General features: G+C 50.5%; 1 protein-coding gene across 3 annotated transcripts in view; it reads left to right on the forward strand.

Moving 5' to 3' along the window:
- The window catches only part of ptk2ba (protein tyrosine kinase 2 beta, a), a 155910-nt gene extending 150922 nt beyond the window's left edge, over positions 1-4988 (forward strand). For all 3 annotated transcript variants that reach the window (XM_059648789.1, XM_059648790.1, XM_059648791.1), the window contains one exon: positions 1310-4988. In XM_059648789.1, the coding sequence (XP_059504772.1) occupies positions 1310-1525 (216 nt within the window). In that variant the 3' untranslated portion in view covers positions 1526-4988. The remainder of the gene's footprint in view (positions 1-1309) is intronic.
- The last annotated feature ends 11828 nt before the right edge of the window (positions 4989-16816 follow it).

Below are 16816 nucleotides of genomic sequence, written 5' to 3' on the forward strand. Positions count from 1 at the left end.
AAAAGTTATTCTCTTTTTTTTTAAACCACTTCAGTCACATCACTTGGCGCTGCCAGCTGGGAGGAGAATGACCCCCAGTCTCCATTTCTCCAAACACATTTCTTCAGCCGGAGGTTCAGAAAAGATTTACCAAGAGGGATTGAGTTATAAGGAGCGGCTGGACAGCCTGGGACTTTTCTCACTGGAGCACAACAGGTTGTGGGATGTCCTTTATAGAGGCTGAAAAAATAGAGGGGTATAGATAGGGTTAATGGCTGGTGTCTTTTCCCAGGGTGCGGCTATTCAACACTAAGGGGCATATTTTTAAGGTGAGAGGAGAAAGATTTTAAAAAAAGACATATGGGGCTTTTTTAAAAGAAAACACAGAGTGGTTCCTATGTAGATTGAGCTGCCAGAAGAAGTGGTGAATGTGTGTAAAGTTGCAATGTTTAAAAGACATTTGGATAAGTACATGAATAGGAAAGGTTTGGAGGGAAATGAGACAAATGCAGGCAGGTGGGACTAATTTAGTTTGAGAACTGGTCAGCATGGACTGGTTGGTCTGAAAGATCTGTTTGGGTGCTGCCGGACTGCAGGCTATTCCAGTAAATGATGTCTGTGCAGTTTGGTGATGACGAATCAGAAGGCTACTATCCTACTTTACTGAATTCAGCACAATGTGGTTGACCTTGTTATCTCAGATTCTCCAGCATCAGCAGTTCCGAGTATGTCTCCCACAAATCAGAATCATAATGTTATTTGACATAAGACTTTCCCAGCCTGGGTTACAGTGCAATTTATACTGACCGAATCATAAATGGATGAAACAACCAAAGTAAAAGACACAAAAATCATGTAAAATAACAAAGAAGCAAGCAATTTAGCAGGAATAGGGAAGTGGTGGATGGGATATTAATGGCAAAGATGAATTAATACTGAATGAAAATTATAATGCAGTACACAGCTCCGACATACCGACATTGAAGTCCATGTAATCATTAGCTGTTCAGAGCTCAGAATCTCAGAATTCTTTATTGCTCAGGAGGCCATTCAGCCCATTGAACTTGCTGCAGCTGTTCAAATGAGCAGCATTCCTCAGTGTGAATCCTCCAGCCTTTCCCACATACCCTTACACATCGTTTCTATCCAATTAACCCTCCAACAGCCTCTTGAATGAGAGGCCTAATTTATCTGGAGACTGTAACACAACCCCTGGAGTCCGGGTATCATTCTTGTAAACTGATGTACTCCCTCCAAGGCCAACCGATCCTTCCCAGGTCTGCTCCAAGCGGGATCTAACCAGGGTTTTCTTGGTTTTGTTTCTATTCAGATCGAGGGGACGCAGAGGCTCCTGAATAAAGACCTGGCTGAACTGATAAACAAGATGAAATTGGCCCAGCAGAATGCTGTGACCTCGCTGAGTGATGAGTGTAAGAAGCAGATGCTAACAGCTGCCCACACACTTGCTGTGGACTCCAAGAACCTGCTGGACGCTGTGGATCAGGCCAGGGTTCGCGCAGGACAAGCCAAACCACTCCCTAACTGATGCCATCTCTATCAATTCGGAGAGCTGCCACACCAGGCGGGAATGGGGTCCTTCACTGAAGCAAGCAAGAAATGGATTCATTAAAATCCAAGATTATAGGAACTGCAGATGCTGGAGAATCCGAGATAACACGGTGTGGAGCTGGATGAACACAGCAGGCCAAGCAGCATCAGAGGAGCAGGAAGGCTGATGTTCTAGGCCTGAAACGTCAGCTTTTGTGCTCCTAAGATGCTGCTTGGCCTGCTGTGTTCATCCAGCTCTACACCTTGTTATCTCTCATTAAAATCCAATATGGGAATGGGGGTTCTATCAAGGTTGGGGGAGGGTGGGGTATTGATGAGGGCATTAATTAAGTAAAACTGGTAACCATTTTCCTGGGAAGCAAAAGCGCTTTTGTTTGGAAGGGTGGAGGGGGCTATTCATGACTTTAATTGAAATGATTCCAAGTACAACAGTGATGCATTTCAGCCTGATCTCTGCCCAAGTTGTTAAATAGTCACAGTAATCCATGGCAGATGATAGTTAGTGAAGGTGCCGGTGTTTTAACTAAACTCAGCACACTGAAGGACAAAAATGCAAGTCAAGCTTGAAATGCTAAATTTGGGAGTGACTAAAAAGATCTGGAAATTGTAAGACAAGATGGAAGCTTGTATTCTTGAGTTGTTTTTGCTCAGTGTCATGTACTCTACTCTGTAAATATCGATATTTATAGTTTGCTGTTAGCACCAAGAAGCCTGACTGAATGTTGCTGCCATCTGCTCTCATTGCCGTTAGGAGGTTATCAGCTCCCTGTGCTTCTCTAGCCAATACTCAGGTGGTTGGTGGTTTATGAGGAATCCTTACATACCACATTCTTCAGGGCGTGAGGAAGAACTGGTTTCCAAGATACCAAGAGCCAGGAAAATGGAGGCAGCTGCGATTTGATCCAAGCCTGTAAATGACTGTGAATGGTTGTATTTCTGACTGTGTGAGAATACGAGTGATTTCGATGTGGGTTTGAGGATGATCTGTGATGTTGGAATGGAAAATCCTGGATCAAAGATTGAGGCTGTGTTTCTTAGCTTCAGGGTGGATTATTCCAATGTGAGAAAATTCTCGAAGTTTGGTCTTTTCACCTGGTTCTCTGTACCCAGCTGGTGGAAGCAGGCCGCAGTGTTATCTCACTGTATGAGCCTGTGCCAATAACCATATGACCCCTCCAGTTTCATATTTAACCTGGTTTTTACACCACTTCCAGCTGCTACCTCATGTGTCGCTCACAAACAGTGCAACTGAGACCAGGCACCCAGGGAGCCTGGTGATCTGCCATCTGAGAGTTAAACCATTGCCCACTGCAGTTGTGTGACCTGTCCCTCTAATTACAGCAAGACTGTATTCACAGCATTTGCCAGCCTCCCAGCTCAGCTTCAATCACACCGACCTTGTGTAGTTTCAGATCCTGCAGTTCAGTTCCCATCCTGGGATTTCATTGCCAGAGCGAACAGAATGGTCAGGCCCAGCTGAAGGTGAGGACTGAGGCTATTTTTCAACTACATTTTCGGGCAAGTGTGTGAATGGGCACATCGCCATTGAAGCTCCCTGTCAGTGACCTGCTGTGTGCTGCTGCCCACTGCTGATCCTAAGCTGAAAGGCCTCTGGTTAATCCAACCCCTACAATAGCCTGCATGCTGCCGATATCAGAGACCATATCTCCACAACCAGGAAGGACAGGACCAAGCAAAATCCCAAATCTTGTCTGTTTGCTCTATATCCTGTGGCGGGGGGAGGGTTTGGTGGGGGAAGGACTGGGGCCTGGGAACAGTCCTAGCTTCTGCTGTCAAGCCCAAACACATTTGCCATAATCACTTCTGTCTTCTTACCTGGAACACAGCCCATCGTTCTTGTCTTACAAGCTACTGAAGATTCCGGAATGGGAACGCTGTTCCTGGAGCATGCAGATTTGGACTGTCACACTGACTAATGCAGGGTCTGAAAAATTCAACCCGACCCAGTTACTAGCTCCCGGGAATAAACAGCCTGAGAATCCTTGGTAAACCTGGTAGGAATCTAGTGGAATTGTCAGGTCAACATCTGCGACACAGTTAAACCAGACTATTGCAATATCCCACAACTCCTTATTACACAGGAAAGCAGACAGAATTCATTTTCCTACATAGTATTCACTTTTCTCCTAATTTACTTTTTATTCCCTTGTGGCATGTGGGTATCACTGGCTGGGCCCAGCATTTCTTGCCCTGCCACTAGTTGCCCCTTGAGAAGGTAGAGGTGAGCTGCCTTTTTGAACTGCTGTAATCTGTGTGCTGGGGGTTGACCCACAGTGCCATTAGGGAGGGAATTCCCAGCAACACTGAAGGAACAGTGACTTATTTCTACGTCTGGATGGTGAGTGGCTTGGAGGGGAACTTGCAGGGATGGTGTATCTGCTGCCCTTGTCCTTGTAGCTGGAGGAGTTTGTGGGTTTGGAAGGGGCTGACAGTCTACAGTATGTTCATCACATTCATTAACAGTTGTTTCTTTTCATATTTAACAAAATGATTTCCAGTTTGAGTGTCCCGTTGTGTTGTAAAGGTAACAGAATGTCGGGAAGCTGAGATTTATGCTCCTGGGGTGACCCCTGAGCCAACAAAGTGTGCATGCTGACTGCCGTGTGTGACGGCGTACACACTCTTGAGAAGTAGGTCTGCAGTCAATGCTTTGTTTCGCTGAGTTCCTGGTGCCCTGGCTCGATGTGACGGTGAAGAGCCACCAATTTATGAGACTCAGAAACAGAAGCCTGGCCTCACCTGAGAGACCTGGAGTAGTCCGAGAACATGCAACTGCGTGGAAGGAAGGACAGGAGTACTTACTCTGTCTCCCTGCTAACCCTAAGATTCCCAATTCCATTAGGCAAACTGGAACGCAGGAACATTGCACTACCATGTGCCAATAAGCTTTGAGATGTGATCCCAGTTTGTAGCATGTGAGGAGGGAGAGAACTAGCCAGGATGAGGGGGAGGGGAGTGGGGGAAGGAATTTCTGGTGCCATCAACCAGTAAATCTCTGAGGCCACACAGACCCTAAACAAATGACCAGGGGAGTTTTCAGAACACACTTGTACAGAGGAAATACAAGACTGGGAAGGTCTTTTAGACACACTTTCAGAAGAACAATCACATTTCACTCTGATCTGACAGGAACAGAATTTCGGAAACCGGAGAATGAGCTGAGCAGTTTATTCTGTCAGAGGCTTTCCACAACTGAAAATACAAAACAGACAATGATGTCAGGGTGATCGGCAATAATATCTGATGCAGTGGTGGGCAGTGTGTGAGCACTGGGGTCGAGGATGACATCCACGCAGTGACCCTGTGTTTTTCATGTATAGGTGCCACATTAATGAGTGTAAATGATTCAACATTCGCCTGATCTGAGATGTGACAATGCTCTTTAGCTTCTCACTAAAATAAATGTTGTTTTTCTAGAAGCATGTTCATTTATTTGTTACTGATCACATTGGCTGAGATTCTACCTCCTAAACACACTGCCTTATTTAGATATGAAAGTTGTGGGAGAAGGTTCACACACAATAAACCAAATAGCCTCCCATCACATTCCTGTCCCCACCCTCACCCCGACTGAGCGGTTATTGGGCAGGTGATGGTTCCCTAAGCCTGTACCACCATACTCTTCAGTCATCACTTGCACTAAAACTCACCAGAATTTGGTCTATCAACTTGAATAATATGCTCACTCAAAGTGCCAAACACTGCCAAGGTCCCTCTGACAGTGCGGCACTCCCTCAGCACTGATCCTCCGTCAGTGCCCGCTGCCTCAGCACTGACCTTCTGACAGTGTCCACTCCCTCAGTGCGGCGCTCCCTCAGCACTGACCCTCCAACAGTGCGGCGCTCCCTCAGCACTGACCCTCCGCCAGTGCCCGCTGCCTCAGCACTGACCCTTCGACAGTGACCACTCCCTCAGCACTGACCCTCCGACAATGCAGCTCTCCCTCAGCACTGACCCTCTGATAGTGTGGCGCTCCCTCAGCAATGACGCTCCGACAGTGTCCACTCCCTCAGCACTGTCCCTCCGACAGTGCCTGTTCCCTCAGCACTGACCCTCCAACATTGTCCACTCCCTCAGTGCGGCACTCCCTCAGCACTGACCCTCCGACAGTGACCGCTCCCTCAGTACTGACCCTCCAACAGTGCGGCACACCCTCAGCACTGACCCTCTGACGGTGTGACACGCCCTCAGCACTGACCCTCCGACAGTGTGGCTCTTCCTCAGTACTGACCCTCCGACAGTGCCCGCTCCCTCAGCACTGACCCTCCGACAGTGACTGCTCCCTCAGCACTGACCCTCCAACGGTGACCGCTCCCTAAGCACTGACCCTCCGACAGTGTCTGTTCCCTCAGCACTGACCCTCCGACAGTGCGGCTCTCCCTCAGCACTGACCCTCTGACAGTGCGGCACTCCCTCAGCACAGACCCTCTGACAGTGCGGCTCTCCTTCAGCACTGACCCTCCGCCAGTGCCTGTTGCCTCAGCACTGACCCTCCGACAGTGACCACTCCCTCAGCACTGACCCTCCGACAGTGCCCGCTCCCTCAGCACAGACCCTCCGACAGTGCGGCTCTCCTTCAGCACTGACCCTCTGCCAGTGCCTGTTGCCTCAGCACTGACCCTCCGACAGTGACCGCTCCCTCAGCACTGACCCTCCGTCAGTGCCCGCTGCCTCAGCTCTGACCCTCTGGCAGTGTCCAGTCCCTCAGTGCGGCGCTCCCTCAGCACTGACCCTCCGACAGTGTGGCGCTCCCTCAGCACTGACCCTCCGACAGTGCAGCGCTCCCTCAGCACTGACCCTCCGACAGTGTGGCGCTCCCTCAGCACTGACCCTCCGACAGTGCCCGCTGCTTCAGCACTGACCCTCTGACAGTGTCCACTCCCTCAGTGCGGCGCTCCCTCAGAACTGACCCTACGACACTGCAGCCCTCCCTCAGCACTGACCCTCCGACAGTGCCCGCTCCTTCAGCACTGACCGTCCGACAGTGCCCGCTCCTTCAGCACTGACCCTCCAACAGTGACTGCTCCCTAAGCACTGACCGTCCGACAGTGTGGCACTCCCTCAGCACTGACCCTCCGACAGTGTGGCTCGCCCTCAGCACTGACCCTCCGACAGTGTGGCTCTCCCTCAGCACTGACCCTCCGACAGTGCGGCGTTTCCTCAGTACTGATTCTCCGACAGTGCGGCACTTCCTCAGTACTGACCCTCCAACAGTGCCCGCTCCCTCAGCACTGACCCTCCGACAGTGCCCGCTCCCTCAGCACTGACCCTCCAACAGTGACTGCTCCCTAAGCACTGACCGTCCGACAGTGTCCACTCCCTCAGTGCGGCACTCCCTCAGCACTGACCCTCCGACAGTGTGGTGCTCCCTCAGCACTGACCCTCCGACAGTGTGGCTCTCCCTCAGCACTGACCCTTCGACAGTGCGGCTCTCCCTCAGCTTTGACCCTCCGACAGTGCGGCACTCCCTCAGCACTGACCCTCCGACAGTGCCCGCTCCCTCAGCACTGACCCTCCAACAGTGACTGCTCCCTCAGCACTGACCCTCCGACAGTGACTGCTCCCTCAGCACTGACCCTCCGACAGTGACTGCTCTCTCAGCACTGACCCTCCGACAGTGCCCGCTCCCTCAGCACTGACCCTCCGACAGTGTCCACTCCCTCAGTGCGGCGCTCCCTCAGCACTGGCCCTCCGACAGTGCGGCTCTCCGTCAGCACTGACCCTCTAACAGTGTGGTGCTCCCTCAGCACTGACCCTCCGACAGTGTGGCTCGCCCTCAGCACTGACCCTCCGACAGTGCGGCTCTCCCTCAGCTTTGACCCTCCGACAGTGCAGCGCTCCCTCAGCACTGACCCTCTGACAGTGCGGCACTCCCTCAACACTGACCCTCCGACAGTGTGGCGCTTCCTCAGCACTGACCCTCCGATAGTGCGGCACTCCCTTAGCACTGACCCTCCGACAGTGCCCGCTCCCTCAGCACTAACCCTCCGACAGTACCCGCTCCCTAAGCCCTGACCCTCCGACAGTGTCCACTCCCTCAGTGTGGCGCTCCCTCAGCACTGACCCTCCGATAGTGCGGCACTCCCTTAGCACTGACCCTCCGACAGTGCCCGCTCCCTCAGCACTGACCCTCCGACAATACCCGCTCCCTAAGCCCTGACCCTCCAACAGTGTCCACTCCCTCAGTGTGGCGCTCCCTCAGCACTGACCCTCCGATAGTGCGGCTCTCCCTCAGCGCTGACCCTCCGACAGTGCCCGCACCCTCAGCACTGACCCTCCGACAATGACCGCTCCCTAAGACTTGACCCTCCGACAGTGTCCACTCCCTCAGTGTGGCGCTCCCTCAGCACTGACCCTCCGATAGTGCGGCACTCCCTCAGCACTGACCCTCCGACAGTACCCACTCCCTAAGCCCTGACCCTCCGACAGTGTCCACTCCCTCAGTGTGGCGCTCCCTCAGCACTGACCCTCCGATAGTGCGGCTCTCCCTCAGCACTGACCCTCCGACAGTGCCCGCTCCCTCAGCACTGACCCTCCGACAGTGCGGCGCTCCCTCAGCACTGACCCTTCGACAGTGCCCGCTCCCTCAGCACTGACCCTCCGACAGTGCGGCACTCCCTTAGCACTGACCCTCCGACAGTGTCCACTCCCTCAGCACTGACCGTCCGACAGTGCGGCACTCCCTTAGCACTGACCCTCCGACAGTGTCACACTCCCTTAGCACTGACCCTCCGACAGTGCGCGCTCCCTCAGCACTGACCCTCCAACAGTGTCACACTCCCTCAGCACTGACCCTCCGACAGTGCGGCTTCCCTCAGCACTGACACTCCGACAGTGCGGCATTCCCTCAGCATTGACCCTCCGACATTTGATCCATATGAATTGGACATGAACGCCTGATGACTGTCCGTTCAGTAAGCAAGCCTCTGGGATACCCTGAGCCTCCAGCTGAATGTTTGACACTGGCCGAGGGTTTGTGCTAACATGGGAGGGCAGCAATTCAATTGGATCCCTTCCTGGGAAAGCTTGTGGGTGGGTGGTTGGTGGTAGTCGATGGTGATGACGTCATCACCAATGTGTGGGACTGAGTTTCCTTGGCATGTGTTTGTGGTGTGGTTTTAGACAGTGAGTAGCTCTGAGCAGCGTTAATATTAGCTTGCACAACCAGTGGTGGGTGGAGATGTGGATTTTTGATAATTATTCAACATTGACTGACTGTAAATTCATCATAAGATAACAAAGTGTGAAGCTGGATGAACACAGCAGGCCAAGCAGCATCTCAGGAGCACAAAAGCTGATGTTTCAGCCCTAGACCCTTCATCAGAGAGGGGGATGGGGGGAGGGAACTGGAATAAATAGGGAGAGAGGGGGAGGCGGACTGAAGATGGAGAGAAAAGAAAATAGGTGGAGAGGAGAGTACAGGTGGGGAGGTAGGGAGGGGATAGGTCAGTCCAGGGAAGACGGACAGGTCAAGGAGGCAGGATGAGGTGGTAGGTAGGAAATGGAGGTGTGGCTTGAGGTGGGAGGAAGGGATGGATGAGAGGAAGAACCGGTTACGGAAGCAGAGACAGGCTGGGCTGGTTTTGGAATGCAGTGGGGGGGAGGGGAAGAACTGGGCTGGTTTTGGGATGCGGTGAGGGAAGGGGAGATTTTGAAGCTTGTGAAGTCCACATTGATACCATTAGGCTGCAGGGTTCCCAAGCGGAATATGAGTTGCTGTTCCTGCAACCTTCAACCACTTTACCAACACCTTCCACCTCAACCTCAAGTTCACCTGGGCCATCTCCAACACATCCCTCACCTTCCTGGACCTCTCAGTCTCCATCTCAGGTAACCAGCTAGAAACTGATGTCCATTTCAAACCCACTGACTCCCACAGCTACCTAGAATACACCTCCTCCCACCCACCCTCCTGCAAAAATTCCATCCCCTATTCCCAATTCCTCCGCCTCCGCCGCATCTGCTCCCAGGATGAGGCATTCCACTCCCACACATCCCAGATGTCCACGTTCTTCAAGGACCGCAACTTTCCCCCCGCAGTGATCGAGAATGCCCTTGACCGCGTCTCCCGCATTTCCCGCAATACATCCCTCACACCCCGCCCCTGCCACAACCGTCCAAAGAGGATCCCCCTCGTTCTCACACACCACCCTACCAACCTCCGGATACAATGCATCATCGTCCGACACTTCTGCCATCTACAATCCGACCCCACCACCCAAGACATTTTTCCATCCCCACGCCTGTCTGCTTTCCGGAGAGACCACTCTCTCCGTGACTCCCTTGTCCGCTCCACACTCCCCTCCAACCCCACCACACCCGGCACCTTCCCCTGCTACCGCAGGAAATGCTACACTTGCCCCCACACCTCCTCCCTCACCCCTATCCCAGGCCCCAAGATGACCTTCCATATCAAGCAGATGTTCACCTGCACATCTGCCAATGTGATATATTGTATCCATTGCACCCGGTGTGGCTTCGTCTACATTGGGGAAACCAAGCGGAGGCTTGGGGACCGTTTTGCAGAACACCTCCGCTCGGTTCGCAATAAACAACTGCACCTCCCAGTCGCAAACCATTTTAACTCCCCCTCCCATTCCTCAGACGACATGTCCATCATGGGCCTCCTGCAGTGCTACAATGATGCCACCCGAAGGTTGAAAGAACAGCAAATCATATTCCGCTTGGGAGCCCTGCAGCCCAATGGTATCAATGTGGATTTCACAAGCTTCAAAATCTCCCCTTCCCCCACCGCATCCCAAAACCAGTCCAACCTGTCTCTGCCTCCCTAACCTGTTCTTCCTCTCACCCATCCCCTCCTCCCACCCCAAGCCGCACCTCCATCTCCTACCTACTAACCTCATCCCACCTCCTTGACCTGTCCGTCTTCCCTGGACTGACCTATCCCCTCCCTACCTCCCCACCTATACTCTCCTCTCCACCTATCTTCTTTTCTCTCCATCTTCGGTCCGCCTCCCCCTCTCTCCCTATTTATTCCAGAACCCTCCCCCCATCCCCCTCTCTGATGAAGGGTCTCGGCCCGAAACGTCAGCTTTTGTGCTCCTGAGATGCTGCTGGGCCTGCTGTGTTCATCCAGCCTCACATTTTATTATGTTGGATTCTCCAGCATCTGCAGTTCCCATTATCCCTGTAAATTCATCAGTTTGGCCTGAGAAACAGTATCAGAAAAGTGACTACAAAAGCAGCTATTTCAATTTTGTTGACAGGAACTCCACCCATTTCCTCTCTGATAAGTGCCATATTCTTTATTTAAAACTGAGACATTTGCAGTCCTATTTCCGTCATTTAAAATCTTCCATGTTTTTGACTCCAGCTCTGCCCAGAGTAACATTTACCCTGCAGCATGTACTTTCTCATCCTTTTACCCTCCTATAATGCCCCTCTCCTTTCACTTCCCTGTCCTGATTAATCCTTTCTCCTTTCCTCTGCACAATTCCCCTTACACTCCCCAGCTTCTGCCTTGCCTCTTCCTTCCAGTCTATCCCAGGCTCCCCCTTTCTCCTCGCACCCACCACTTTGTTTTCCCCAGCGGCCAGAGCTGATTCGGTGAAGGTGCTGTTTGTTGAAGTGTCCGCTCGATATTAGTGCCTCTCGGAACTGGTTAATTTTCAGCGTGACCCCACACGTTGCTTCAGTCCCACTTTGGCGTATCTGTGCCCAGACCATACGGTGAGGCAGGGGGCTCTGCCACTTTTATCGTTCTTGCAAACTCCTCTGATAAGCTCAATGAGGAACCAAAGTTTCCTGTTTCATCATTCACTCCCTCAGAATTCGCCTTCACCGGCTTCTATTGGTTATCTTCATCTACCAGAATGTGTCACCAGGGGGGGCCACAACGTCATTACAGAGCCTGCCTCTCCCCCTGCCCTGTAAGGCCCTGAGAGAATTAATTGATAATCTCACTGGACCAAGTAGTCCAAAGGCCCTGTGGTGATGTCATGGTTGGATAAGCTGGGACCTTTTCCACTGGAACGTAGGAGAGTGAGAGGTGACCTGTTCAAGGTTTATAAAATCATCAGGGGTTTTGATAAGTTGAATGGCAGGCATCTTTTCCCTAAGGTTTCAAGACTGGGGGGCATATTTTCAAGATGGGAAGATAAAAATTTTAAAACAACATAGGGACATTTTCTTTACACAGAGAGCGGTGCGAGTGTGGAATGAATTTCCAGAGAAAGAGATAGATGTGGCTGCAGTTATACAGTTTAAAAACCATTTGGATAAGTACATGAACAGGAAAGGTCTGAAGGGACATGAGCCAAGGCAGGTGGGACTGGTTTAGTTTGGGAACATGGTCAGCACAGACTGGTTGGACCAAACGGTCTGTTTCTGTGACCCTATGACTGATAGTGAAATTTGAATTGAATGAACTCTGGAACTGAAAGTTGCTCCAATAGTGTACATAACCAGGGTTGATTGTTATTAAAAACCAATTTGTTTCTCTCGTGCCCTTTAAGGAAGGAAATCTGCTGTCCTTACTCAGTCTGATCAACCCGTGACTGTGATCCACCACAAGGGTTGGCCCTTAACAACCCTTAAACATAGAACATAGAACATTACAGCACAGTACAGATCCTTCGGCCCTCGATGTTGTGCCGACCTGTCATACCGATCTCAAGCCCATCTAACCTACACTATTCCATGTACGTCCATATGCTTACTTAGAGACCAAAGTACAAGGAGTTGTTTGATGCTTTGGGAAAAACAAGTGAAACTCCAACTGGTTCAGCAGAAGCAATGTTAAACCAGGGGACACTGAGTCCAGGCTAAGTGATACCATTTGTTCTGTGTTCAGGACAGCTTAATCTAGCCCAGTTTGGACTGGTGATGGCCTAGTGGTATTATCACTAGGCAATTAGTCTAGAGAAATAACGGAAAGAGTTACAGATGTTGGCAATCAGAAACAAAAACAGAAATGACTGGAAAAGCTCAGCAGATCTGGCAGCATCTGTGGGGAGAAAGCAGAGTTGATGTTTTGGGTTGAGTGACCCTTCTTCAGTTCTGTCTGAAATGTTAATTTCAGTTTCAGTTTCAGATTAGAAAGAGATGCGGCCAGGTCTCAATTGAAAGCCCTGTTGCCAAGCAGCGAGAATGTCCGTGAGATTGAGAAGGATTCTGCCTGGTTGCTTTATCTATGTAGACTGCAGTTTGAACTCTGTTCATTCATTGCTGTATTTAAATACAATTCTAAGTTGACTTCCCCTGCTGGGATTTTGGAAATGTAGCAGTCCATCCAGGGGAACAGTGCGAATCACGATCTACGGGCCTGTTTAATTCATTTTATTACTTTCTGACCTTCTGATGCTTTTATTCTCACACCAAGTGAATAACAGAAGGCCCCTCAATGTGGCGAAAATGTCATTCAGCCCATCAAGGCCACATCAAGCATCCAAAGACGATCCAATCCAGGCCCACTCCCCTACCCTATCACCCTGCATTTCCCGTGTCCAATCCACCTAACCTGCACATGTTTTGGAATGTGGGAGGAAACCAGTGCACCCAGAGGGAACCACCCCAGGTACAGGGAGAATGTGTGGCGTTTGTACAGACAGTCACCCAAAGGCAGAATCAACCCTGGGTCCCTGGTGCTGTGATCTACCAGAGCTAGGCACTGTGCTGCCCAAGGAAACAAGCTCCAGGCCACTGGGCATCCAACAGCAGCAAAGGCTCGCAGTAAGATTCCAGTAACAAAGGCTTATGTTCCACACAGTGTCTATAAGACAAGGCAGAGAGGCTGTGAGCATGTAACATGGGAAATGGAGGAGACCATTCAGGCCCTAGTGTCTGCTCCCCTGTTGAATGAGATTGTGGCTGATCTGTGACCTAACTCCATGTTCCAGAGACTTTTCCCCAGGGCAGGATTGACTGCCACAAGGGGTCATAGTTTTAAGGTGTTAGGAGGAAGGTATAGAGGAGACGTCAGAGGGAGGTTCTTCACCCAGAGAGTTGTGAGCGCATGGAATGCTTTGCCAGTGGTAGTCGTGGAAGCAGAGTCATTAGTGACATTTAAGCGACTGCTGGACATGCACATGGACACCAGTGAATTGAGGGGAATGTAGGTTAGGTTATTTTATTTTTGGATTAGGATTATTCCACGGCACAACATCGTGGGCTGAAGGGCCTGTACTGTGCTGTACTTTTCTATGTATGTACCTACCTTTGACCCATAATCCCTTGATACCCTGGCTTAATAAAAAATAAAGTCTATCTCAGATTTAAATTTAACAATTTGAATTAATATCAACCTCCATTTGTGGAAGAGAATTACAAACCTCTCCCTCCCTTTGAGCGTAGAAGTGTTTCCTAACATCTCTCCTTAACAGTCTGGCCTGAACTCTCGGACTATGCCTCCAGCTCTAGAATCCCCACCCAGTGGGAATAGTTTATCTTTATCTACCCTGTCTTGTCCCATTAATATCCAAAAGACATTGATCATTTAAAGTTTTGGCAAAGATCTGTAGCTCGGGTTGCGGGTGAAGTTGTTGACTTGCTCACCGAGCTGGCTTGTTCTCATTCAGACGTATCATCACCATGCTGGGTGGCATCATCAGTGGAATCTCCGATGAAGCGATGTTATTCTACTCCGCTCGGAATTTAGACTCTCCGGTCCGTTATGGTGAGCACTGTCATTTCCGGTTTTGTTCTGTATGGGTTTATATATTGGTTTTGATTGACATACGGGACCCAATATATAAACCCATACAGAACAACTGGAAATGACAGTGCTCACCATAACGGACCGGAGAGTCTAAATTCCGAGCGGAGTAGAATAACATCGCTTCATCGGAGATTCCACTGATGATGCCACCCAGCATGGTGATGATACGTCTGAATGAGAACAAGCCAGCTCGGTGAGCAAGTCAACAACCTCATTAGTCATTCCTAAGCCTTTTAAATTCGAGAGAATAAAGGCCTAATATGTCTATCTTTCCTAATAAATGAACCCCTGAAGCCCAACTGTCATCCTTGTGAACCTGCATTGATTTCCCTCCAGAGTCAAAATATCCTCCTTACACTCTGTGCCCAGATCTGCTCACAGTGCTCTAGGTGGTGTCTAACGAGGGATTTGCACAACTGCAGCATAATGTCTACATCCCTATACTCCAGCTCTTTGCATACAAAGGCCAGCATTCCATCCAATTGGTACAGAATGACTGAGCGCCAGGAGGATTAGTGAGCGGTGCTGAGACAAACCGGTCAACCCATAAGTAGGTGCCTGTCACTGTCCCTGTTGCGGAATGTGCTGGAACAACCTGAGATGCAGCATTGAAATGTAGAACAACACATTCAGGAAGATGCCATCAGGAGATAGTGAGGCCGGTACAAGTCGGGTGGCAGGGTCTGGTGATGAGGGCTGTTTGTATGTGCTCACTGCCAACACAGTGCTCCCTGGGACGTTGGTGCTGGTGCCCAGGGAGGAACAAGGGGTGAACAGGAATCATTCAGTCATGGCTGAGGGGAAGTCTCAGCCAGTAGTTTCTGTCGGGGGTGGGGGTGGGGGGAAATGGAAGCGGGGAGGCAGGATGATATGGTGAATATTGACAAGGTTAGATTCAGTAGTAATGGTGGTGAGAATGAGCAGTAACTCTCGTTGGTAGATCTCCTGAGACTCACTTCAGGATTCATTAGACAATACAACTTGTTGATTTAGACATTGAGAAAGGCTTCCCACAGGAAATTTCTTACCACTCCTTCACTCCAACAGCTCACACTCCCTCACTCTTACCCCCCTCCCCATCTTTATGTCTTCACATAAACCAACATTTTCCCAGCGACCATGCATTCTGAGGAACGGTCACCGGAACGGAAACGTTACCTCTGTTTTTTTCCTTCACAGATGCTGCCAGACCTGCTGAGCTTTTCCTGCAACTTCTGTTTTTTTGTGCCTGATTCACAGCATCTGCAGTTCTTTCGGTATTCATTGAGGTATTTTTTAGTTTAGTTAGGACACAATTGTCGGCACAGGCTAGAAGGGCCGAAGGGTCTGTTCCTGTACTTCTCTTTTGATCTTTGTTCTTTTGAATAAAAGATAAAGAAATGCAGGGAGCCCAAAGCAAGATTCAGCTGTTTGTCTGTGATCTGTGAACCGCTATTTTTAGATAATCTTTTTTAACTGGACAGCCCATTTGTTCAGTCATCTTCCTCTGTTTCATACATTTGCTAATAATTTTGGAAAGGGACCGAGAGAGACATCACACATTGTGTGGAAGAGCACAAAGTGAATGTTAGAATAATAAATGTATCTGAAATGTTTAGCCCATGGCCTGTAGTCCTGGCTCTGACTGTGTGTATTGCAGTGGGTAAGTACATCCTCAAAGTGGGTTCAGGTTTGTTTCATTACATCTCACAGTTTGATACCAAGGTGTCGCTTATGGTCCGAATGTTCTGCTTAAGGATTGCGAGTGGTTTGACTTGAAGGGAAAATGCAGCATCAGATATGACATTGAATCAGTCGCTCACTGAGATCAGCCCAGTCTGCAGCAGGTATCTCCACAACAACTGGCAAGAGGATGCACTCGTCTGAATGACACCAGACCCACACACTCTGCTCCAAACTCCACACTCATGTCAATGTGATCAGTGAGTGCGAGCTGTCAGACCGTGAACGATCAGAGTGTGTGAGGGCGTGTTAGCTGTCACAGTGTGAGGGCGTGTGAGCAGTCAGTGTGAGGGAGTGTGAGCTGTCACAGTGTGAGGGCGTGTGAGCTCTCGGTGTGAGGGAGTGTGTGTTGTCGTTGTGAGGGAGTGTGAGCTGCCACACTGTGAGGGGGTGTGAGCAGTCAGTGGGTGAAGGAGTGTGAGCTGTCACACTGTGAGGGCATGTGAGCTATCGGTGTGAGCTGTCACAGTGTGAGGGCTTGTGAGCAGTCAGTGTGAGGGAGTGTGCGCTGTCACAGTGTGAGGCATTGTCAGCTGTCGGTGTGAGGGTGTGTGAGCTGTCACATTGTGAGGGAGTGTGAGTAGCCAGTGTGTGAAGGAGTGTGAGCTGTCGGTGTGAGGGTGTGTGAGCTGTCACAGTGTGAGGGAATGTGAGCAGTCAGTGGGTGAAGGAGTGTGAGCTGTCGGTGAGAGGGCGTGTGAGCTGTCACAGTGCGAGGGCATGTGAGCTGTCGGTGTGAGCTGTCACAGTGTGAGGCATTGTCAGCTGTCGGTGTGAGGGTATGTGAGCTGTCACAGTGTGAGGGAGTGTGCGCAGTCAGTGGGTGAAGGAGTGTGAGCTGTCGGTGTG

The sequence above is a fragment of the Stegostoma tigrinum genome, chromosome 9 (assembly GCF_030684315.1).
Source record: "Stegostoma tigrinum isolate sSteTig4 chromosome 9, sSteTig4.hap1, whole genome shotgun sequence".
NCBI classification, from domain to species: domain Eukaryota; kingdom Metazoa; phylum Chordata; class Chondrichthyes; order Orectolobiformes; family Stegostomatidae; genus Stegostoma; species Stegostoma tigrinum.